This window comes from Coccomyxa subellipsoidea (assembly GCF_000258705.1).
Source record: "Coccomyxa subellipsoidea C-169, whole genome shotgun sequence".
Lineage (NCBI taxonomy): Eukaryota > Viridiplantae > Chlorophyta > Trebouxiophyceae > Coccomyxaceae > Coccomyxa > Coccomyxa subellipsoidea.
In genome coordinates, this window is record NW_005178024.1 from 1,309,611 (window position 1) to 1,327,966 (window position 18,356).

The 18,356-nt window shown below is 50.6% G+C and overlaps 3 protein-coding genes across 3 annotated transcripts; 2 read left to right on the forward strand and 1 right to left on the reverse strand.

The window, feature by feature from the left end:
- Positions 1-1,893: 1,893 nt before the first annotated feature.
- Positions 1,894-5,143, forward strand: COCSUDRAFT_67923 (hypothetical protein; the record flags this gene model as incomplete). The annotated part of the gene is made up of 7 exons (XM_005643989.1): positions 1,894-2,061; positions 2,221-2,482; positions 2,578-2,722; positions 3,187-3,450; positions 3,762-3,973; positions 4,284-4,380; positions 4,670-5,143. Exons 1-7 carry the CDS (start codon positions 1,971-1,973, stop codon positions 5,141-5,143), a joined length of 1,545 nt encoding a protein of 514 aa, XP_005644046.1. The 5' UTR covers positions 1,894-1,970.
- Positions 5,144-6,020: 877 nt separating this feature from the next.
- Positions 6,021-11,041, reverse strand: COCSUDRAFT_58779 (hypothetical protein; the record flags this gene model as incomplete). Its single annotated transcript, XM_005643990.1, has 8 exons — positions 6,021-6,221; positions 6,649-6,962; positions 7,225-7,354; positions 7,829-7,905; positions 8,543-8,635; positions 9,696-9,887; positions 10,502-10,756; positions 10,972-11,041. The coding sequence occupies 8 exons, from the start codon at positions 11,039-11,041 to the stop codon at positions 6,021-6,023; spliced, it is 1,332 nt and encodes a 443-aa protein (XP_005644047.1).
- Positions 11,042-12,279: 1,238 nt separating this feature from the next.
- On the forward strand, positions 12,280-17,272 carry COCSUDRAFT_58780 (hypothetical protein; the record flags this gene model as incomplete). The annotated part of the gene is made up of 9 exons (XM_005643991.1): positions 12,280-12,329; positions 12,754-12,931; positions 13,202-13,292; positions 13,742-13,887; positions 14,558-14,659; positions 15,139-15,216; positions 15,822-16,021; positions 16,561-16,719; positions 17,059-17,272. The coding sequence occupies 9 exons, from the start codon at positions 12,280-12,282 to the stop codon at positions 17,270-17,272; spliced, it is 1,218 nt and encodes a 405-aa protein (XP_005644048.1).
- Positions 17,273-18,356: the final 1,084 nt, after the last annotated feature.

Consider the following 18,356-nt stretch of genomic DNA (forward strand, 5'->3'; position numbering starts at 1 on the left):
CCCGTAATGTTAAGAATTGGGCTTGGGCCTTCATGCGGGGCTTGCGCCGGATTGGGTATGAGTTTGTTATTCGGTTTGACACCCTTGTTCCTGTGGAAGTTGATGCTGTGATGCAGCTGCTAGATGCGCAAGCACTGCAGGTTTGGGATGACATTGACATTTGCCCTAGGACCTGCCCGTCCAGCAATGCCACCTTGTGTACATATCACAGATGGTTTGCTAGGCCAGCTTGTGTGCGCCACCCTTGCCAGCTCTTACAGCAGCCTTTGAGAGCCCGTTGCTTGCGTATACTGTTGAAGTTCAGGATGGGTTGTCATAGTCTGCCCAATGTCTCGGGCCGCTGGGCAAGGATTCCCCGGCCCCAGCGTTTGTGCATGCGTTGTGCCCAGCAGGTTATTGGGGATGAGCGCCACCTTGTGTTTGAGTGCCCTGCCTTGCAATCTGTTCGGGACAGATATCCTGGGCTGTTTGGTGCAGCCATTGTGACGATGCAGCAATTCATGTGGCAGTTGGACATTGTTGGTGTTGCACATTTTGTGATGGATTGTTTTGATTATTTGGATGCTGCCAGTTCATCCAATCAGCCCTAGGCGGCTGGAGTGATGTAATCTTCCTTCCTTCCTTCATCGTACTTCATCATCCTTCATATTGAACACACAAGAGCCAAGGTGCACAGAGTTCACAAGGGGTGAATGCCTTGTCTCATGGAGCTCAAAGCTGGCCTAAAGCGTGCTGCCTTCTCCAAGTCTCAATGATTCGCATTCTGATATGCTGTCTTCTGCCGTGATACTCTTGATCTCCACCAACTCGCCATATAAATCCAAAATGCAAGTTATTGCACCGGTCACCGGTCTAATCCCACAGGTGCACTTCGGCGACTTTGAGTAGCACGAGCACAAATACTTGGGGTCGTTAGTGGGCTTACCGTTGTCACATTTCCTTTGAGTATCCGCACAACCCATTCGTGCCACAGCTGGCATCTACCGTGACGCTTACCACCAGCAAGACAATGCACACCAGAGCCCGCATCCCGTTGCACCCTCTTGTTGCGTGGAAGCATTGGAAGTGTTGTCTGCGAACATGCAATAAGGAAAAATGTTGGTAGTAGAAAGAGGGGCTTGGGATCCTTCGTTGCACTCGCAATCGTGGCCTGCGCAGATCCAAGGGCCCAGCCATTCATCGACACGAAGATTTGAGATTTCAGCTGCTCTTCAATCAGGGTAACTAAAGGCATTTGAAGGACAGGGTGCCATGTGGAGATTCAGGAGGCCAGTAAGAAGCTTTTGGCTGGTCATCCTGAGGCAGCTTCCCGGACACAAGCCCCAGATGTTAATTAAAGCTGTTGCTGCGATAAATTTCACTAAATTTTGTAAGATATCTAAGAAGTCTACAAAGATCAAGACTTCTTCACCCTCAGCTAGACATCGCCAGAAATTCAGTGTAACAGACGCGAAGCCCTAAGTTGAAACCGAAAGTAACGCAACCTGCGGCGACCTACAGTATCTGGGAGCTCGCTCAAGTGATGCGACTCACCTTCGGTCGCTGCAATACGCCAGTCGATGTCCTTTTTTTTCAATCGCAACTCTTTAGTCGCTGCAATGTCATTTTACCCGAAAGCGGTTAAGGGGCAGGGCATAAACTGTCTTACTAACCATTCGCTTCGAGATACAGAGACAAAGGGGGTGCGGGAGGCCTGCAATGCAAATTGGGAAGTGATTTTCGCCCCCGAGAAGCTCGTTTTATGCAGCCGTATTCTAAAAACTGGCTCTTTGCGTATGATTTGCTGTTGAGTGAGGAGGATCTTGTTTCATAGTTAAACAGAGCAACCTAGCTACAAGATCTCAGCAAAACTCCTGAAATCTCTAAAAGTGTTAAAGTAATATTAATAGTTTCTAAGCACATTCATGCCCAGATCGAAGGGTGCACGAAGACTATGATGGTTTCCAGCATGCTTTACTAGACACCCAGGAATGTGTATTCAGCCCAGACGCAAATGGCAGCGTGGCAGTCGATTGACTGCAATCACAGGTTCTATTACGCATAGAAGCGACGAATCAAAAGGTTTTAAACCAGTCCCTTCCGGATACCAAGTCTTGCGTTGCCTCTTGCTTTGAGATCTTGTGCAACCAAAACTACTGCAACCGCCACGCCAGGCCCAATCTGCTTCAAGTTGTGTTAATCTTCCGTGAAAGGCAACTAATCTTCGATGATTGTGGCCAGGGCCAGGGGAGTTGAATGCTTTGACTGGCGTGAGAGCGCTTGCCTGCATAAGTATAGTTCTGGGCCACTCGATGTTTGCCCTGGGATTTGCATGGCCGGAACGCCATCTAGAATGGTCTGCATTTGTGCTTCTCATTCCTTTATGTTCCCATTCTTGCAAGTCTTGCATGTCTCCCTTATGCATGCGTCTGGCCGTATTCCAGAATTTCTGCAGAGTGGATGGCCCAAGCTCATGCAAGCCTCACCTATCCGCTACGATTATGTGAGCCCTTTAGCTCTGAGATGAATGTGGTGCATAGCAGAACGCAGCAGAACTGCACAGTCACGGTCAATGATCTCGATGGTCTGAACATGCAGGTATGCAGCGTTGGATGCTCACCCGTGGATGCTGGCGCTAGTGAATCTTTCGGAGCCTGCCATGGATACATTTCTCATTCTGGCAGGCTTCTTTGCAGCTCACACCCTCGGCCCAGCTTTCCAGTCCGGCAAAACCCCTCAACAGGTGAACCATCTCAGTTCTTCCTGGTTCCTGAACAAGAGAACACTCGGGCACTTTGCTTGTGAGACTTGTGTCCTGCTCTGGTGCAGGCGGTAATTTTGCCCACCTCCTGTCTCTCTGTAATGAGTGCAAGAACCTAAAATGGCGCTGATCCTTGGGAAAAATTGCCGCAAAAAGCTACGCGCATGCAAGATCCCGTAGTGTTGCTTGCCTGCACAGATCTGACAAACGGGTCCGTGCGTCAAGCCCAACACAGCAACGCTGTGACACCTTGAAAATATCCTGCAGAGGATCAGCTCTGGACTTTGCGGCCTCAGATGACCTGTACAGACCACTATATCAAAGTGGAAAAATCTGTAATGGTAAAAGACATGCAAAGCAGGGATGGTGGAAGACAGTCATTGCTCGGTCTATGGCTGCAGGCGTGCTGATGAATTTAGTCATCCATCTATTTTTGCTACATGCAGGTTGTCAGGAATTACTTCATGAAGCGGATCCTGCGAATCGTGCCGAGCTACTATGCAATGCTGGTGCTGGTCTATTGCGCGTTCCTGCCCATGCTGTATAGTGACGCCACGTCAGCCGCCCCAGAGGCCCGGCAAGCCATAACCACCCTGTGGTTTAACCCCGGCGACGGCTGCCCGGATAAGCTCTGGGCAAACTTTGCATTTGTGAATAACCAGCTGCTGCGAGCGGGCTGTATGAAGTATGCTTGGAGTCAAGCTGTGCAGGTACGCGCATGCTTGGTGGCTTTTCTTTTCATGCAAATATCTTTCGGGGTTCAGTGAGAGTCGTGTCAAATGACAAAGTCTGTCACAAGGTGACGTGCCATCGCCTTTTGCATCTTGCGCAGTGCTGATGCATACCGTATTCTTGCAGCCCATTGCTGCTGTTGCATAGCCCTGCGGCAATTGAAACCAGCAGAATTCATATTAATGCAACAGCTCCAAGGCTTCTTATGGCACCTAAACGGGACAAAACCGGTCATTTGATGAAAAAGGTCACTTGAACATTAAGGGTGTATGTCTCGGGGTGGCTGCAGGCGCAGTTCTACCTGGGGTTCCCTCTGCTGCTCCGGCTGCTACGGCCAGCAGCGCGCGGCCTGTTCAGGCGCCTGGCGGTGACTGCGGGGTTAGTCATCGCCGCCGTCACCACATACCGCGCGGCTGTCGCGCTGCAGTTTGAACTGCCGGTGCCGGTATTCGGCCCCCTCGACGAACCCCGGATGCTGGAGCTCATGACTCGCACGCTGAGGTGTGCATGCATCTCCATTCCAATCACAAGCCTGTTCCGCATTGCTACTTTTTCTGGAGTCATGCAAAGAAAGCTTTACTGGCAGGGTATTGCTTGCTGGGAATGTAAGTTGATCACTTTTAATGAATGCTGGTCGAAGTCAAAGGCGTATAATGATGCTGGCCCAGTGGCAGTGATGAAAAACGGTTGCCATCAATTGAATTGTTGCTTTCAACAAATCTGCCCTAGGCGGCCGATTAAAAGGCGTCATCTATTGTCTTATTCCTTGTGAAAACTTTTGAATTTTTCCATGGGCTGTGCTCTCATGCAGGCTGTCCTACTACAGCCTGCTGCCCCGGCTGAGCCACCTGTCTTTCGGAGTGCTGGGCGCTTGCTCCCTCCGCAGCAAGGGGTTCAGAGATGCACTGGTAAGTCACTGCGCAGCCTTCCATGATTACGCGCCTAGCCTTGCTGTGCTGCGCAGTCGTGCTTTTTACAGGGATCACAACCTCCCTGTTGTGCGTGTGCACAGCACTTCACGCATAATGAACTCATGACATTGGCAGGACCCTGTCAATGTCATGGTTGAGTCCTCCTGCAGGAGATTAAGGGAAAAGATTTGCTGCCAATTTACATCCCCGAGCATGCTGACAGGTCCAGACGTAACGCCGTATTAGGAGCTGTCACTGGCAAAATGATTTGTGAATGTTTGTGCAGGTGCAACGGCGGCGGCTCGCGAATGCTTTGGCGGCCGCATCAGCGGCGCTTGTCGCCGCCACGCTGTTTGGGAACCGCTTCGGCCCGGCACCGGACGTTAGTCACCCGCTCGCATCCCCTGCCGCGTTAGTCATCGGCGTTGCCGGCATCACCGGGCTGCTGCAGCCGGCCGCGCTGACGTATTTAGTCATCCACCTCGTTTTGAATATTTCAAAAAGGGTTTCGAACTTCTTCTCGTGGCGCGGGTGGCGGCCGGTGGCAGAGGCGTCATATGATGTGTATCTCCTGCATCCGATGGTCATGTTTGGGGTGTGGTCTGTTTTGGCGCCGGGGGATTGGTTTGATATCAAAACCCCCCGGCCGCTGCCCTTTCTGGGGGTGTGCGCAATTGTTGTTGGGGTTTCGTTTGTGTTGGCGCGAGCGCATAGTAGGGCGTGGGGATGGGTGCTGAGGAGGACTCGTTTGCTTGCATAGCTGTAGGCGCAATGACTCATCAGCAGCTGCAATGACTCGTCAGACACTGTAAAATGTATGGTGGTGTTCTGAGACTGTGTTTATTTCTCTGTCTGCCAGACAAGAGAAACATTAAAAAGCAACCATGGAGGCAGGCCGTCATGACAATTTTGAACTGCTCTTTTAGTCAATAACATGGTGATTACTTATAAGGTATACCGCACCTGACATTAGCAATTTTACAGTGATCTGCGACCGCACTTTCTACCAATCCTGAATGTGCAGCTTCAGTGTTTGCCAGCCAATTGACCCTGATAATGAAATGATCAGATGCCTGCCATGTAGCACATTTTCATATGGAGATGCTGTATCTTGCATGTATAATGATTACCTCAAAGGGAGGGTTACCTCAGAACACCTCATATTATTGCTGCATCAAATAGACAATCAATCCGCCTGAGATCTTCATTTTCACAACCCCTTATTCTTATTACACGCCTTTCCAATCCATGAGGATCAGGTGCGTCGCAGCAGCGTTTCTATGACTGCCTTCCAACTCTCTCTATCTTGGGCTTTCCTCCACCAGGTCAGAGATAAACCAAGAGAAGCCAGGTCCTGTCTGACATAATCATCTGACAACCCCTTGCAAGCCCCAAAGTACCCAGAAGTATCGCACAGTCTTTTATTTCGACCACATCTGCCAGCATTCATTGCGCAGCTGCATCAGATCAGATCTAGTCATCTGGTGAAGTACAAAGAATGCCCCATTCATGCGCATTGGAGTGCTTGTCAAAGCCTGCATCAGTGCTAGTATGACTAACAACACTGGCAGGCATGCAACCTCTGAAGAGCCCTTGACCAGATCAAGGGTACTGTTTTAAGTGTGCAGCTTGCCTCCCTAGAAGGCGCCACCGTAGGAGCCGTAAGCCGGGGGGCTGCTGCTGTAAGCGGGGGGCGAGTACGTCGGGGGGGCCGCAAAGACAGGGCTAGGGGCATAAGCCGGGGCGGGGGTTGGCGCGTATTTAGGCGGGCCAAAATAGGCGGAGGGGGCCGGCACCGGCGTTGGACCCTCTGCCGGCTGCACCGCCGGTGCGTACGTCTGTGCATGCAAAAAGTTTAGATGGCGGCAGCTTTCGCATGCAAGCAACTTTTGCCCAGCAGTGCAGGAGATATCTTGGATTTGTGCAGTGGTCACTACTTAATTTGACCTCACAGAAGCACCTGCCCTCTGAGCAGGCTCTGCTGACAGCGGCCATCGCACAGCATGCACCAAACTCTTATAGCAATTCATCTGTGCATCTCACTTCTTGCATCTGCAGTGGCCATCAGAGCAAACGCAACTGTGCAGTCCGACATTTGCAGCTGAGCTTGCCATCAAACGCAGCAGAGGGCTCACTGTATGCTTCCGTAACACACCTGATATTATTGTTACTCTTACCGTCTAGTTATGACAGGGTCGGTACACCCAAAGCCAAAGGCCATAGATGCACCATTGACACGAGAGTGAACCTGTTGCGTTACGGTACCTGGAGGAAGGTGGATCCGTAGGCCGGAGCAGCATGGGGCGCAGTTGCAGGCGAGTAGGGTTGCAGTGGCAGCGTTAGTGTCTGCGGCGCCGGTGCCTGTTCAGGCGCAGCCGCCGGTGCCAAAACAGGAGTCTTGGCCGGTGCCAAGACTGGCGCGGCAGCTGGAGCGGCCAGATCAGGTGCGGCGGCCGGGCCGTAAATTTCAATGGCGCCGACGATCGCTTGGTCCTTGATGGATGTCCACTGCAGCAGGATCGTCCCCTCGGGGCTCGCTGTCACATTGAAGACGGCCTGCGCTGCTGACAGCGGCCCACCTGCAAGATCACACAAGCACAACACTTTTGTAAGGCGTCCATTTGCAGCACATGAAACAAAAAAACTTTCTAACCAGCCTTTCAGTGGCGCTTTTCTGTGGCAGCAGCGGGCATGTGGGCGCTGTTCCACAAGCTAAGGAGCAATGTGAATTATGGCGGCCATTCTGCTGATGCATATTGAGAGTGAAGACAAAGCAGACACTATGTGGAATTTTAAGGGGGAGTGAAAGCAGTAAAGCGAGGCAACTAAAGGTGACATCACCTGCAGCCGCGATGACGTCATAGGCTTTGAGCGCCGGTGCGCCATTGGCGGTGACTGAGAAGATGCGCTGACGTGGCTTGCCCCAGTACAGGTCAGCAGCATGCAGCACAACAGTGTACGTCTTGTTTGCCTGCATGCAATGGCTATCGTCAGTTTTTTTTTATTTTTTTTTGCTCTTGCATTTTCGGACTCGCATGATATCTGCCTCACAACTTAGTCATATTGGCTGTCTGCATGAGTACCGATCATTGGCCGAAAAAATCGTGAAATTCTGAAACTCTGCAGCGCTAGCTGAAAATCTGTGTCTACCGCTCAAGTGCAGGTGAGTGTAGTCTTTTCTAGATCCTGTCCGTCAATACCAAGAAAGTTGCGTTAGCAGCAAATCAGGCGTGTCTGTGCATTTCAGCCTTTCCTCGCAAGCGCTTTCGAGTCTAGCAGGTCAAGCTGTCACCTCAGGGTCCGCTTCATTGCATGTTCTTAGCAGAAAGACAGACCATAGTTTGGTGTTCCTCTAGGGCATCAGTAGTTCCTAAAGGGCAATAGTAGGGGGGCGTGCCTCCAGGCCATCTTTTGCCGAGAAGCTGTAGGAGAAGCTTCCTCCCACGCGGTTGGTTGCATACAGCTTCCCACTGCCGTCAGACGCGTTGGCAATCACAGCGTTGAACACCTCAATGCCCCCGCCTGAACATCAAGTGGAGCCCAGTATATTTAGTGCTTGGCAAGCAACATAAACTATGGTCTGAACCAGGGTCACCGCATGCGGGAATGCGAATAATGCGGGATATAATAGAATGCGTGTATTTTACTGCATTTTATTTTTGGGCATAGAATGCAGATAAAATGCGAGGTCCACAAATACGCCTTTCTTCCCCTTTGGGAGACCAGTGAGGATGGGTCCCACCCAGCAAGGCTATGATTCCCTGCAAACATCTTGAGAATACCCAAAAAGGGGCTATTCCTGGAGTTGCCTGGTTAAACCAGCATTTTGCCTGGCTGTACCCAAGTTTTGCCTGACAAAACCAAGGCAAAACTGTTTCTAACGCATTTTACCGCATTTTACCCGCATTTAATTTTTTCCAATAATGCATGCATTTTACCGCATTTTATTTGTGGTATCACCGCATGCGGTGACTCTGGTCTGAACTCAGTTGCCTGCCTTTCACTTGATCTGGAGAGATATCAGGGCCCTTAAATGTAGAGGCACTGCTGTTTTACACCCATTCTCGGCAAATCATAATCCTTTCTGAGTACTGTGCTGTAAGGTCATCTGGGTTGCAGCAGAGCTGCAGTGCACAAAAAGGAGATCGAAGAACATTACCTTGGTAGGAGCGATCTGCTTCCCACACTGTTCCAGTGCTGTCGGTGTAGTTGCGCTTCAGGGCGCCAGTGTCCAGCCTCACCAGGGCGGGTCCTGCGCATCATAATTTGAACTTGAATTCGAATTTCCCGAAAGATTATCTGACTTGCTGCCTCCTGCTCTGAGACCCGGGTGCACTCTCTCAGCAAGCAAGGTGCTCATGCAGATCAGGTTTCATCAGATTTGACCAATCTCAAAGATTGTGCATGCTCCGGCTTGCATGCAAATGCATTGCATGGAGCAAGCATCAGGCAGGCTTACACCTACTAGGCCAGCACTTGGCTTTGTGTCATTCTGCAGAAAGGACAACCGATACAGCCAGTTTTCATGTGGAAAACAAGCAGCTGGATCTGTAGGTCTCCTGAGCCTCACTCAGTCTCTATAGCTCTGGCGGCATCGCATGCGAAAGTGCGAGCTGGATTACTCACCGTACGGATCAGCGCTGAATTAAGTGTCGTTGTGTAGGAAGGGCTACCTCTAGAACCAAGTTACATCCAAGAACAGGCAAACCACTTGCCCTACAGATTGACTTACATAGTCACTTCCCTTGGTTTGTGCCATAATGCAGGAAGGACTGCCTATGTGGCCAGCTCCATGCATAGAGCAAGCAATGACGGTGTTTAAGCTGCATGCAGGTGAGCAAGCTGGATTACTTACAGTACAGGTCAGCACTGGACTCTGTGTCATTGTGCAAGAAGGACTGCCAATACTTCCAGCTTGCTTGCGTGCAACGCATTTTTGTTTTTGCTGATTACATAACCTACTATCTAGGGGGACATCCATGCAAAAGAGCGATATGATCACTTGCTGTACAACTCAGCACTTGACTCCCTCTGGTTTTGCAAGAAGGTATACCTCTGACCTCATGAGCTAACTTGCATGCAAAAAGAGGCTTCTCCACTCATCGTACAGTTCAGCACCGCGGTCTATGTCATCCTGCAGGATGATAAAGAAGCAAGAGGAGAACTAATCATACAGATCAGCGCTGGACTCTGTGTCATCGTGCAGGGAGGATTTCGTCTTGCATGCGTGCAACAAGTAAACATTTCGCAAATTACCTAGCCACACTATCTAGGGGGACATGGCATGCAGCTGAGCAAGCTGGATGACTCACCGTACAGGTCAGGAATGGATTGGGTGTCATTCTGCAGGAAGGACTGCAGCTTGAAGGTGGGTGCCAGAGGGCCGGCCACGCTGATGCCGGCCAGCGATGCCTGATCCTTGACCGAGTCGAACTGCAGCACCAGCTGCCCAAATGGGCCCAGCTTCACCGGGAGAGTGATGTTTGCCGCCGACTCCCTGCCGCCTGCATGCAGCATCGTTTTCCATTTTGCGTTCACGTAACTCGTTTGCACCATTGTATTCTATTCTTGTGCAGTCCCAACACCTGCACAAACATCATGCAGTGCAAATAGTATGACACGAAAGCTGCTCTCAAGGGTGCTTGTTGCTACTGCACATCGCTTGGGGCACAAAGGAAGTGAAGCCTAAGTCTCCAACCTCACTTATTCAAATGCGTGACTGCCTTCACACTTGCCCTGCAGCAATGTCAGGCACCCTTGCAAAGCATGACTGCATGCAACATCGGCACACACTTGACACCACTGCAAACCTTTGCAAGGATTGCATTATTATGACATGCTTTTTCTGCCAGAGGCAAGGTGCGTCCTGCAGACAAGCTGCAGACAAGGCTGCTAAACTCCCACCCCTTGTTGGGCTCGCCAGATGAAAGGAAAACCCAATCAACCATAGGCATGGTGCTCAGCATTTACACCGCCCCCGCCAGCCGGGGCCAAGTTTATGAAGGGAAAGTTGCCAGACACCATTGCAACTTATGACAGGCATGCAACATCTGCACATACCAGAGGCAGCATGCAAATTTCCACAAGGATACGCACGAAGATAAAACCAGAGGCGCACCGGCGGCTTTAAAGATGTCAAAGTTGGACAGGCGGGTCTTATTGTTGGTAGAGATGTTGAAGAGCCGCTCCCCAGGGCGGGACCAGTACAGCTCAGCGAAGAAGAGGGTCACGTTGTAGGTCTCGTTGGGCATCAGACGGTTGATTGGACCGAATGAGTACAGGAAAGAGGGTCCGACGCGATTGGTTGCGTACATCGGGTCGACGCCCCCTGTGGCGTTGGCCATGACGTCGCGCGTTCCCTCCGTGCTGCCACCTGTGCGTACATGCAGGAATTTAAACTTATCAGCATTATCACATTTCGGCAAATCCAATGCCAACCGCCCTACATGCAGGGCGTCTGTAGCGACATATACGGGGCCAAAAGAAGCCTGCAGCCCAGTATCGATTTGCATCTCGAGGACCAAGATGCAAGAACAAAATTGAAGCATGTCATGCTCTGGTCTCATCACTGGCATTTCAGTGTTGCACATGCTAGGAGAGGCTTGATAGACACGCGCTGCAGGAAGCAGGCTGCTGCGACTGATGAGATGTGGCTCATGGTCTGTTACACAGGTGCCCAGACAGATTGTGGATATCCTGCACGGTAGAATGGGTAACGGAGGACCTTCGAAGGGGTTGGAAAGCATCCATGCAGTGCACGACTCTATTGGACAAAAGAAGTCCTGCTTCAGTCAGCAAAATTGGGGTAATGGACAGTTTCTTGATTCATGCTTTGCAGCAGTATGAAGGGGAATGGGGCTCATTGCCAGTCACTGAACTGATGGGATTCCCGCCTTCATGTAAATTCAGCAAACATCGCAAGCTGATTGCAGAGGCACGAATGCTTTGCTTACTTATTGCCATTGCAAGCCTGAACGATGTGAGACAAGATCTTACCGATGAAATTGAAATCTGCTGCCCAGAAGCCGCCCTCAGAGTCTGTGAAGGCGCTGAAGAGATTCCCAGCATCAACCTGGAGAGCAATCCCTGCAAACAACGCCGGACGAGTCGAATTGTGTAATTGAAGCAGATCTATAATATTTTTATCGGAGGAAAGATGAGCACAAGAACAAATATGCTCAGGAATGTTTCCATCCAGCCGAAGCTCCATGTGCAGCCGTTTCACACAGCCTCTTCGAATTGCATGGAGGTGGGTGAATTATGGAAAGCATTGGACAATTTTTCAAGTGATGTATTTGTACATATATACCTATTTCTGGTGGTGGCGCCGCGACGGTCACGGCCTTCAGCGTTCTGGTTGGTGTTGATGATGCCGGTCTGAGCGTTGCGCTATAGCAAATCAAGACCAGGAAGTAGCGAATTATGGACCTCACCGATCTGATGCTTCCAAAGCTATCCATATTTGCTGAATTGTCGAACGTCAGCGAGACGTAACGTGGGGACGCTCTGACAGAGACGAAGTGACTGTTCAGTCGGCAAGTTAGCGCCTACAACAAGAGGCCAGCAAAGCCGCTGTGCAAAGTTGTGATCAATCTTGATGTAATTATATGTTCCTCGCTTACTACATGAAACCCATAGGCCTACCAGCGTACTTATTGGAACGGCTTAAACTTTTTCTTCCTCCTCATTTCGGAAGTCAACGCCTACGCTTTCGAAAGATTGTTCTGACAGAGGTGGAGCCAAGTATTGCCAAGATTGAAATGAAGAGCAGCAAATATGACGAAGGTGCACCGCTGCTGAAGTCGGTACAATCACCAGAATATCTCGCTTCTGGTTTTTGATCAATACGATTGGCATGGGTAGCACCAAAGCGTGGCGGGCAAGGCAGTCCACATCATGAAGAGGGGACCCAGCTGCCTCAATGAAGAGATATGCAGGATCCTCGGGTGAGTATCTATTGCAACGTTCTGTAATTCTATATGGGATCATGATAAATATGTATAGATCGCGTTGCACAGACCCAGCCCCCTTGCAGCGAAGCAAATGTATGTATCAAGATGCTCTTGAAATACATAGGCAATCCTGAGAACCTTCGGGTTGGATCGCTTAAGACTGCTGCGTTCTCATATCTCTCCCAGATATTGGGAAGTTTCAAGCAAGGCATCGTGCTTACTCGCATGTTGCTGCTCAGCAATGGGCCAACCTGTCAGGGGCGAACAAATCTGTAAAATCATCACCAATGCCTGAGCATGGTGCCCCTCACAAATGGGAATTTCACAGTTATAAACTGTGTCGCAAACCGTCCCAGGACTCGCAAAAGGCGCTGGATGCGATTCTCTGCTGGTTGTGACTTGCGCTCTTTGCTTGCAGGTCCTTGCTTCTGTTGGTGGCAGTGGGCCTGACGGCGAGCTCCTGGCTGATGTTGGCGTTTCTTCAAACGGAGTGCAATCACCCGGAGTGCTTCCAGCCGGTTTCAGAGGAGCCCCCCCTGACCATCTTTGTGTCCATCGCCAGCTACAGAGACCCTGAGTGCAAAACCACCATGCAGGTATGTGACAATGCTCCTACTGAGACCATCATGTTGATCCGCATGCTGAGATTAGCACACAGCAGTGAAGTGCTCTGGCCAACCATGCAGCTATTGAGGCTTAGAAGCAGCGCCATACAGTGCCAAACAGCTACCAGAAAGGCAGCAGTCTTTGATACAAATCTGCAAGCCTGGGGCAGATTTGGGTATATGTGGCAGAGGACCAGCAAGGAATCTTCCGGTGTAATGGTGTCTGGTGGCTTGCTGACATCAGCGCTGATGTCACCGCAGGAGATGTTCGCCAAGGCGGCCAACCCGCACCGTGTGTTTGCCGGCTCGGTGCAGCAGATCTACGAGTTCCACGAAGCCTGCTGGCACACAGGTACAGTCCCACACAAGCCAGGCTCTATCCATGCCGCCTGCATCCTCTTCCATGCCCGACAGGCTCCAACAGATACTACTACTAGCATGTTTGCTGGCTGCTACAGGAAATTAAGGCACCTCTGCATACTCAGAAAAGGTTTTGGCTTATACTGACTAGAATAGTTCGTTTCGAGACCCTTGCTCATCTGCAAACCAGGATGCAGAAGTTTGAAGGCTTTCAGCAGGGTGGTCACTCATTTGTGTGAGTCACTGGACCGCAAGATGCCAGCTTGACCTGCTAAACATGAAACCACCCGGCCAGAAAGGCAGGCATGCGAGCACAGGCCTAGCTCAGTATCACATTTGGTCCCCAAATAATCATTATTAAATTGATCATCAGTGCTGCAGGACACAAGAACTCAACCACACAAACAATTAGGCATAAGAATGAGTCTTCCCAATGCTCAGGGCTGCCGTGGGGGGACCACGTACGGAGCATTACGGTCCCGTTTGCGGACGCGAAGGGGCCGACGAATGCGCGGCACATGGCGGCCAGCCTGTACCGGGGGGAGGACTACTTCATGCAGATCGACTCCCACACCACCTTCATCCAGGTGACTCATCCTCTGCCGATCATGCTTTCAGAACATCACATGGATCTAAAGGGTTTGTTGCCTATCCACAAGTCTCCAAAAATTTGCTGCCCCTCTTGCAATGCACGTGCTTGATGCAGTCCCTGGGCTCTTCAATGCAAATTAGAAATAGAAATCGGACAAGGGGGGTTCCGTGAGCTGGATGGATCTCTCTGCTTGGGTGCACGACATTGACGAACGAGTTGTATACGCTCGCCCAAAAGGTAAGGTAAGGTTGTGTAGGTAAGTCGATCAAGAGGGGTCGCAGCAGAGCGCCATAAAGGGGCCAGGTCTTAAGTTGAAGAGAAGGCTCGAGGGGTTTGGTCCCTGACTGAGAGTGATGCCAAGTAGGACCAGATGCATTTTCCTGATGCCCATGCATGACTTTATCTGAAATGCATAAAAATACCAAACGCATGGTTCCTCATCAGGCGCAGCGCCTGTCAAATACACTCTGCCACCTTGCCTGTCAGACATGCAACATTGGAGGTCTATATCCTCTTTATTCACCTACTGATCTGGCAAGTCCATCAGGGGGTTTGTTCTACGGCAGCCTTTACATGCAGCTTGTGTGCAGACGCACCTTGCCTCTGGCAAGAAAAGGGTGCAATAATTATAATGATTATTAGTCAGCTGGTGCATGCATGCGCAGGACTGGGACAATGCAATTATAGCGATGCTGGATCGATGCCCCTCGGACAAGTGCTTCATATCGCACTACCCACCCGCGCACAACGACACTGACTCCGTCCAGGTAACCCCACAGAGCATTAGAATTAGAAAGGAAAAATGTATACAGCTTTAGAATATAGGGGCCTCGATGGTGATGAATCGATACCTCCGGACCCCGGCATCCAGATGAGCCCCATATCTGCAGCCTGTCAATGACATGATGTCATCAAAAAGGGGGTGCGAAAGACAATCCTGGCTCGGTATGGAGAATGGACTTTCAAGGGGAATGAAATGGTGGATTCATGGTTTAAGTGAGCAATATAACCTTACTTGGCCCCGGCTGACAAGGGCCGACATAAATACTGAGCACCGTGCCCACGGTTGATTGGGTCTTGCATGGATCTGGTGAGTCCAACAAGGGGTAGGATTATGACAGCCTTTAAAATGCAGCTTGTCTGCCGGACGCACCTTGCCTCTTGGCATGAAAAGCGTGTTATTTTAAAAAATGATAATAACAACCTCACATGGGACATGACTGTGAGGTTAATGTGTGGGGTGCAGGTGCCGATTCTGTGCAAGAGCCACTTCGATGAGGGCGCAAAGATGCCCAGCTTCGAGGCCATGTCATTTGACTTCAAGGTGGAAACCCTCCGCTCCCCTGCTTTCACCCCCTGACCCGAGCACCCCTCAGGACTCCTCACAAATAGATGATCTGATCTCCTGAGCGCCCCGCATCCCATGTAGGGGGCCTGATTGTTTCGGGCCTTGTGTCAGCCTCTTTGCTCTGCTCTAAATGCTTGAAAGGCAGGTGGTTATTCTTAATCTCAACTGCGCCTGATGCCTCCAATGCAAGCAAGGAGGCATAGTGCACTTGCACTGCGCATGCAGTCAATTTTACTCCCACATAGCAGATCCCTGGTAGTGCACTGACAATCTTTGACACTTAACATTGTGCCATGGCCGACTGGCGAGGGGCGGTACAAACGGTGCCCATGGTTTTTGGGTCTTGCATGGGTCTGGCAAGTCCATCAAGGGGTGAGATGCGTGCCAGCCTCTACCCGTTGCTCGTCTGCATACGCACTGCTGCAACAAAGCATGTCATTCTCCCTAAGCTTGCAATGCACAGCCCTTTATTGGCTAAAAACACATTTTCATGCTCTTGAGAGGTCCACTTTCAGGCACCTTGCCTCTGGCAGCGAAGCATGTAATTATTAGAATATTGACCCATTATGCCATGCGTGCAGCTCGGGGAGTTTGCGGATTCGCCATTCGTGGGCGCGGGCTTCCAGCTGAGCAGCGCGGACGTTCTGCTGGACGTTCCCTTCGACCCCAAGCTGGACATGATGTTTGTGGGCGAGGAAATATTGTACTCTGCCCGCCTCTGGACCAAAGGCTGGGACCTCTTTGCACCTGACCTCAACATCGTCAAACACCACTACAACAGGTTTTGGAACGCCCTCTGAGACCGTGGAATCTTACTGTTTTCAAAAATGGAGTTCGAAACAAAAATTTGTGATACTCTGTTTGTGGCTGAGGCCACCGCAGCCGCTGCATGCATGCGCATGACAGATTTGTCTTTGTTGCCGGCTGTGGCACATGTCTCTTTGCTTCAGACCTCAGCATCGTCAAGCACCACTACAAAAGGTGCGGGGACGGCCACAGTGCTGCCAAATACAAGGGTTTAGTTCCCTTTCACATCTGATGTTCTGCCCGGAATTCCCCTGCAGAAGGACAGTAAAAAAGGGTGCGGAAGTGAAGGTCGCAAAGGGCACCCCAAACATTGCATGCATGCATAAGACGTGTTAAGAAGGATGGTTGTAAGGCTCACGAGAGGTGTTTCACAAACCTTGCACTCCGAGACTTGGTTCTCCTATATTGAAGCCGCGCCAACAGTGTGAGAGGTTTACCAATGTATGCTACAGGGAAATTGTGCAATTCTCTGTAATAGGCAGTGTCATGAAATGGAGTGGCCTGTGTGAGCAGGGTGGAGACGCCAAACATCTACCGGGACAGGACGGAGGAGTGGTACTACCCTCAGCAGGAGAGCAACAAGCGCGCGCGGTATATGCTGGGCATGAACGAGACTGCGCCCGAGGGGGAAACTGAGTCTTCCCTCAAATATTATGGCATGGGAGATGTCAGGTGAGCACAAACCTCGCTCCTTCTCTCTCTCCCCTGATAGATTAACAAGTTGCTTACATGTGGCAAAAGACTGCACCTCGAGAGATTGGCTACCTTTGGTTGCCCTGAGGCCAAAAGTGACCTTCTGGTCTTATCTTGTAGTGGATAGATTGCAAATGCAGCAGGATGCTTTATCCTGATAACTGCGTGCACTTCTTGCAATATTTGTAAGATGCAAAGCACTCCGTATCAGTGGGGACGAGGTACCCGAGAATAAAGCCTGACCAATGACTAATGGATCAATGGAGCGGTTCAGTAGAATGAAAGCTGAAGGATTTATTTTTCCTTGTGGTGCTGCAGGAGCTTGGATGCGTACTGGGAGTACGCGCAGATCGATGTGAAGGAGCGGGTGGCGAACAGCGCGGAGAAGTTCTGCAAGAAACATGTGAAGAAGCGCGAGCCGGACCCAGAAGAGAGGCCCAAGCAGGCAGCGAAGCAGCCGCCTCAAAAGAAGGAAAGCCGATCGCTGCGATCGATGCTGAGCGCTCACATCTTTAGGCATAGGAGGAGATAGCTGTGACATGGGTATTATCATCGTTACTGGCCAGGGCGGCTGTTGATTTTTGTACTGGGTTGTATGGAGTATTGGCTCTCAGATTCAGCCAGAGGACTCTGTCGAAAGACAAGTGTCTTTTTACACGTGTTCATTTGAGATATAATTCCCCTCTCCCCTTGATCTGAACCTTCGGGGCAGAACAGGGGCTGTTGAGACTCTCAACTTGAGAGCAACCTGGCTTGGCAGGGTGAAGTGTGAATAAAACAGAGCGGTGTATACCTTTTCATTTGCAGCAGTTGACATTGTCACGGCTTGAGGTCCCCACGTTGGAGGGAAGCATTTTCTTGGGGACTTTGCTGCGCATCTCCCATTGCTCTTTGCCAGCAATGTTTAGGCTGGCACACAAGCCTGTTGCTGCACTGCTGACAGGACAATTGAAGTTGTGCCTCTATAGAACGGCAGCCAGAACATTGACACTGCTGGCACCTGTATGAAGACCGGCACTGGTGCCAGGCCTTGTCATATTGCAAAGATAAAGTATGAAATAAGTCAGCCACAATCATCAAGGGAGACGAGGCGAGGCACATTCAAGGCATGTCACCGTGCTATGATGGCCATCAGAAATGTTGATGCAATGTAATGATCTGTCTTAAACACATGAGGGCCGCAACTGCCGCCTATTTACAACATTTCCATTGTACAGAGGCACCGCTGCAACCAGTCGCTGATGGCTCTGGGAAAAATAATCCCAGCTGCAGCAGTAAAAATAAAGCTCTTGCATGCCCTCTTCCAAACTCCACAAAGGCAATGTGTCTTTGTCAAGCAGAATCATACATTGCACCAACTGAGTGGCATGTCTTAGGTTAAATCTATAAAACATTCTTACGCTTGAGCCGACGGCATCACTGACGTCCTGTACCTTCACTGGAAGCTTCCAGATTAGTCATGTCTCATAACCTGTTGTGGACATCCATGATTTGCGGCCAAAGGGCCAAGAGGAGCTATTCAGCATGTGCGATTGGAGTAGCAGAGACACAAACCTTCCCCCTTCCCCTTTCCTGTATAGATGATACAACGGTGCAATATAAAAAAAAATAAAACC